This window comes from Nannospalax galili, unplaced genomic scaffold (assembly GCF_000622305.1).
Source record: "Nannospalax galili isolate Female #2095 unplaced genomic scaffold, S.galili_v1.0 scaffold705, whole genome shotgun sequence".
Classification (NCBI taxonomy): Eukaryota; Metazoa; Chordata; class Mammalia; order Rodentia; family Spalacidae; genus Nannospalax; species Nannospalax galili.
Genome location: NW_008352871.1, coordinates 327,015 through 333,462, shown reverse-complemented (window position 1 = coordinate 333,462; position 6,448 = coordinate 327,015). Strand labels below are relative to the sequence as shown.

Sequence of the window (6,448 nt, the reverse complement as noted above, 5' to 3'; positions counted from 1 at the left end):
ATTGCGCCTGTACAGGACCTGTAAGTCTGTATTCTGGGAACCAGTGGGAATGGCAGATGTGCCCAGAGACCCCTGGTTCCACCACTCTGGCCTTAGTGACCAGAGTGATCTGGAGTGTAGAGGACAGCGTAGCTTTCCTCACCCCGGGAGAAGAAGGGAGATTGCCTTGGCTACTCCCCTCCCGATCTGTACTTTCAGTTTTGAGTCAAGAAACCGGGGCGAGGATTCTTTGTTTTGTGTTTGTTTGTGTTTGTACTTGGGGATCCTGACAGTGAAAATGATGAGTGCAGTGTGTGTTTGAGTGAAAGAAAGACCGGTACACAAAAATGTGATTCAGTGTGATGTGTGCGTGCTTGAAGGTTATATTACTATCTTAAAAAGGGGAAGGTCTGGTTTTGTATTTTTCTCTACGATCTCTATTTTAAACCTCCCTTTTCCTCCACTTTCCCTTTATTCTCAGTCTAAGTCTTTGCATGGGACTGTTAAAGGTGAAAGAGCAATTGAGGTTTTGGGGTCAGGGCCACTCCCTGATGTAAGCCAAAGGCTCTTAACCCTCTTAGCAGACCCCAACTGCCCGCACGGGTGGAGACAAGACGGTCTTTCTGTGTCTCCCTCTCCTCTCGATCTCTCTCTTTCTCTGGCCACTGAAAAAGCCCCACGGGCACAGGTCGAGCAAATAAGAGCCACAGGGTGCTCACTGCTAAAAGACTCCCGTGGAAGGATAAGGGGGTCCCAGGAGTAAATCCCAGATAAATTCACGTCCCCCTCAGAAGAAAAACTGGGCAACAATAGGTACTCGTCCACAAGCACACTCACTGGTCACTATTGTCTGGAGTGGCATCTTCATTTCTCTCTCTCTCTCTTTCTCTTGTGACCTCTACCATGGGTCAATCTCTGACTACCCCTTTAAGCTTAACTCTGGAATACTGGAAGGAGGTCGTGGAATGGGCCCGCAGCTTATCAGTAGAGGTTCAAAAGAAGAAGTGGAAGACTCTCTGTTCCTCTGAGTGGCCCTCTTTCGAAAAAGGATGGCCAAAGGATGGGACTTTTGACCTTGCTACTATCTTACAGGTTAAGGAATACATTTTCCACCCAGGACCACATGGACACCCGGACCAGGTGGCCTATATAGTCACCTGGGAAGACTTGGCCCGGAACCCCACACCTTGGGCACGGCCATTCTTACCTCCACGGGGAACCAGAGAGACTGATCAAGGGCTCCTCACCCCTTCAGCTTCCCCTAATTTTACCTTTCCCTGCCCCTCCTGTCTTTCCCTGAGAAGAAGAAGCAGAAGCCAGTCCTCCCTGAGGACCAAGCCTCCCTAACCCTCCTTGATCCTCCACCTCCTTATCCACCTGCACAGGCACTTCCACCCCAAGAACTACCTCATCCCTCTCCTGACTCTACCAAACCCCACCAATTCCCCCCTCCATCTAGCAGACTTCGCCTGGGAAGGGACAGAGGGGGCCCCTCTGATGGAACCAGGACTGCCCAGGTTCTTCCTCTCCGAACTGCAGGGGATCAGATCCAGTATTGGCCTTTTTCAGCCTCTGACTTGTATAATTGGAAGAACCATAACCCCTTTTTTCCTCAGGACCCCCAGGCTCTAACTGCTTTGAAAGAGTCTATTCTTCTCACTCTCCAACCCATCTGGGAGGATTGTCAACAACTCCTCTAGGCACTTTTAACTAGAGAGGAGAGACAGCGAGTCATCCTGGAAGCCCAGAAAAACGTCCCCGGGGAGGATGGGAGACCCACTTTGCTCCCAAATGAGATAGATGAAGGATTTCCTCTGACCAGACCCAACTGGAACCATGAGACCATGGCCAGTAGGGAGCGTCTCCGTATTTATCACTGGACTCTGATAGCGGGTCTCAAAGGGGCTGGAAGGCGCCCAACCAGTTTGGCAAAGGTACGTGCTATAACCCAGGGGGAAAATAAGACCCCCGCAGGGTTCCTAGAGCACCTAATAGAAGGATATAGGATGTACACCCCTTATGACCACATGGCCCAGGAGCATCAGGCAGATCTTATTATGGCCTTTATAGGACAATCAGCTCCTGACATTCGTTGTAAGCTCCAATGGCTAGAAGGCCTTCAGGGGTACTCCTTACAGGATTTAGTAAAGGAAGCTGAGAAAATTTATAATAAGTGAGAGACATTAGAAGAAAGAGAGGACAGAATCAGAAAAGAACAGGAAGCTAGAGAAGATAGGAGAGAGAAAAAGAGAAACAAAGAGTTGAGTAGAATTTTGGCCACAGTAGTCCAGGGAGCAGGACCAGGTAGGGACCTGGGAGACAAAAGAAGACCTCAAGTGGACAAAGACCAATGCGCGTATTGTAAGGAGAGAGGACATTGGGCTCGAGAATGTCCAAAGAAGCTGAATAGACTCCAAAAGAAGACAACCCCAGTCCTGACCCTAGGGGATTATGGGAGTTGGGGCCAGGAGCTCCCCCCTGAGCCCAGGGTAACTTTAAAGATGGGGGGCAATTGACCAACTTCATGGTAGACACAGGAGCTGAACACTCAGTTTTGAAAACAACTGAGGGACCCATGAGTTCCAAAACAGCCTGGGTCCAAGGGGCTACTGGAGGAAAAGCATACAGATGGACCACAGAAAGAAAAGTGGACCTCAGCACAGGACAGGTCTCCCACTCATTCTTACTGGTCCCAGACTGTCCATATCCCCTTCTTGGGAGAGATTTACTCTCTAAGCTGGGAGCCCACATCCACTTCACCAGAAAGGGAGCCACTGTACAAGGAAAAGATGGAGCTCCACTACAGGTATTAACCCTGCGACTGGAAGATGAACATCGGTTATATGAGGGACCGATAGAAGAAACTCCTGGTATATCCGATTGGCTAAGTAAAATTCCTTTAGCATGGGCCGAGACAGGAGGCCCAGGACTGGCATGCAACCAGCCTCCAATAGTGAGAGAGGGAATCAGACCCCATATTCAAAGACTTTTACAAATAGGTATACTTCGCCCCTGCCAGTCCCCTTGGAACACCCCGCTGTTCCCCATAAAGAAGCCAGGAACAAATGACTATCGACCAGTCCAAGACTTAAGAGAAGTCAATTGGAGGATAGAGGATATACACCCCACTGTTCCAAATCCTTACAATCTCCTGAGTACCTTGATTCCTAGTCACAGGTGGTATACTGTTCTTGACCTAAAGGATGCATTTTTCTGCCTAAGACTGAGCCCAGCTAGCCAGCCCATTTTTGCTTTTGAATGGAAGGACCCTGAAGCTGGAATATCAGGGCAACTAACCTGGACGCGACTTCCCCAAGGATTCAAGAACTCCCCTATCTGTTTGATGAAGCGCTACACCGTGATCTGGCTGACTTTTAGGTAAGAAACCCACAGATTATGCTTCTTCGATAGGTGGATGACCTCCTCTTAGCAGCTGAGACAGAAGCTGGCTGTCTGCAAGGTACAGAGGCTCTCCTACTGAGACTGGGGGAACTTGGATACCGGGCCTCAGCAAAGAAAGCCCAGATCTGCCTACATCAGGTGAACTATTTGGGCTATAGGCTGGAGGGAGGGCAACGTTGGCTGACAGAAAGCAGGAAACAGACAGTAGCCTCTATCCCCCCACCAACCTCAGCCAGAGGACTCAGAGAGTTCTTGGGAAGCGCAGGATTCTGTAGATTATGGATACCGGGTTTTGCTGAAATAGCGGCTCCTCTATATCCTTTGACAAAGAATGGGACTCCTTTCGTCTGGACTGAAGAACATTAGAGAGCCTTTTACACAATAAAAAGAGCACTGCTGATGGCTCCAGCTCTGGGATTGCCGGACTTGACAAAGCCTTTTGTCTTATATATAGATGAAAATAAAGGGATGGCAAAAGGGGTCCTTACTCAGACCTTGGGACCCTGGAAAAGGCCAGTAGCTTATCTCTCAAAGAAACTGGACAATGTGGCTGCTGGCTGGCCCCCATGCTTGAGAATCATGGCAGCAATAGCATCCCTGGTTAAAGACTCAGACAAACTCACTATGGGTCAGCCCCTAACTGTTAAAACACCACATGCAGTGGAGTCCATCATTAGACAGCCTCCTGACAGATGGTTGTCAAATGCCAGGGTGACCCATTACCAGGCACTACTACTAAATCCAGAAAAGATCAAGTTTGGTAGCCCTGCCACCCTAAACCCCGCCACACTGCTACCAGCCCCCAAAAAGGCACTGAGATTCCCCATGACTGCCTGCAAATACTTGCGGAGACACAATGGACCAGGGAAGACCTCACTGACCAGCCCCTAACAGATGCAGATGCCACTTGGTGTACAGATGGGAGCAGCTTTCTACAAGATGGTGAGCATAAGGCGGGGGCGGTGGTGGTCGATGGGGAAAAGATAATCTGGGCCCAAGCCCTGCCAGATGGAACATCAGCCCAATGGGCTGAATTAGAAGCCCTAACCCAGGCCCTAAAATTAGCAGAGGGCAAAAAGGTCAACATTTACACCGACAGCCGCTATGCATTTGCCACAGCCCATATACATGGGGAAATTTACCAGAGGCAGGGACTCCTCACCTCGCCTGGTAAGGACATTAAAAACAAAGAAACAATAGTGGCCCTTCTACAAGCCTTATACTTGCCTAAAAAGGTCAGCATAATTCATTGCCCTGGACATCAGCGAGACCAAGGGCCGATTGCTCGAGGCAATCGAATGGCAGATGAAGCTGCTCGTCAGGCAGCAGAAGGCACCTGCATTTTCTACACCCATTCCAACCTTAAGGCTGAAATTGAGGCACAAAGGAGGGAGATGCTCTTTTTACCTATACTGAACAAGATCTGGAACTCGTTCAGAAGCTCAATGCTACCCGGGACCCAGAATCCAAAATGTGGAGACACCAGGATAGGGTAGTGCTTCCCCGAAAGGCAGCTCTTGAGCTAATCTCCCAGCTCCACCAATGGACACACTTAGGACACATGAAACTAAAAACACTACTAGAAAGAGAAGAACAATTCTATTACTTCCCAGACCTTAACTAGCTAGTTCAGAAGGTAGTAGGAGATTGTGTCTCATGTTCCCTGATAAATGCTTCCAGATCAAAGGTCCCATCTGGCAAGAGAGAAAGAGGAACACGACCAGGGACTAATGACCAGGGACTAACTGGGAAGTAGATTTTACTGAAGTACTTCCAGAAAATATGGTTATAAATATCTTTTAGTGTTTATAGACACTTTTTCAGGGTGGGTTGAAGCTTTCCCCACCAGAAAGGAAACAGCCCAGACTGTGGTGAAGAAGCTGATTGAAGAAATCTTCCCTCGATTCGGACCGGCCAAGGTAATTGGGTCTGATAATGGCCCAGCCTTCGTCTCCCAGGTAAGCCAGGGAATGGCCAAAGCATTGGGGATTAATTGGAAATTACATTGTGCTTACAGACCCCAAAGTTCAGGACAGGTAGAAAAAATGAACAGAACCATTAAAGAGACCTTAACCAAATTAGCTCTAGAGACGGGCACTAAAGACTGGGTGCAGCTCCTACCTCTAGCCCTACTTCAGGCTAGAAATACTCCTGCTATACACGGCCTAACCCCCTACGAAATCCTTTTTGGAGGACCGCCTCCTGACCTTAATGTAACCTTGTCCCCCTTGCCCTCTTCTTTTGATAACCCCAGCCTAAAAACAAGACTCCAAGCCCTCCAGATCATCCAGAACCAGGTTTGGAGGCCCTTGGCTGCTGTCTACTGGCCTGGTAGTCCACAAATGCCTCACTCCTACCAAATTGGAGATCAGGTGTACGTGAGAAGACACAACGTGAAGACTCTTGAAACACGGTGGAAAGGACCCTACACAGTTCTCCTGACTATGCCCACAGCCCTCAAAGTAGATGGGATTTCAGCCTGGATCCACACTTCCCACGCCAAAAGAGCCCCGACCCAGGAGGATGCTGGAAGATGGCATCTGCACAAAACATCCAACCCCCTAAAAATAAGACTCTCCAGAGATACCTAATGATTCTATTTGTTTGTAGGTTTGTCCCTAGTCAAGGAAGCCCCCATCTCCCTGTGCTGACTACCTGGCGGATAATCAATCAAATCGGTATTGTAGTGTTTGAAACCCACAAGATGGCACCCAAGGGTACTTGGTGGCCTATACTGTATCCAGATTTGTGTAAATTAGCCTTAGGAGCACCAGCGCCCTGGGACATACCAGACTTTACGGATCCTGATAAAGTACCTGGCCCGGAATCTTACCCCCTGTTCGGAGGACCCCACTTAGCATGGGGAGGGTGTCGTGAACCACAATGAACCAAGTTGTGTCTGTTAACCTTCTATGTTTGTCCAGGTAACCATTGAGATAAGTGGCTCAATTCCCAATGTGGAGAAAGGGACTACTTTTTCTGTAAAAATTGGGGATGTGAAACAACAGGGGACACCGGGTGGTCCCCATCCTCATCCTGGGATTACATCACTGTAAAAGCAAATTAT

At 48.9% G+C, this 6,448-nt stretch overlaps 1 protein-coding gene across 1 annotated transcript; it reads left to right on the top strand.

Moving 5' to 3' along the window:
• Window positions 1–882: 882 nt before the first annotated feature.
• LOC108491647 lies at window positions 883–5,972 on the top strand. The gene is given in 8 exon segments (XM_029554551.1): window positions 883–1,298; window positions 1,439–2,481; window positions 2,484–3,311; window positions 3,314–4,179; window positions 4,182–4,758; window positions 4,761–5,113; window positions 5,116–5,155; window positions 5,158–5,972. Coding segments are annotated over 8 exon segments (4,938 nt in total).
• The last annotated feature ends 476 nt before the right edge of the window (window positions 5,973–6,448 follow it).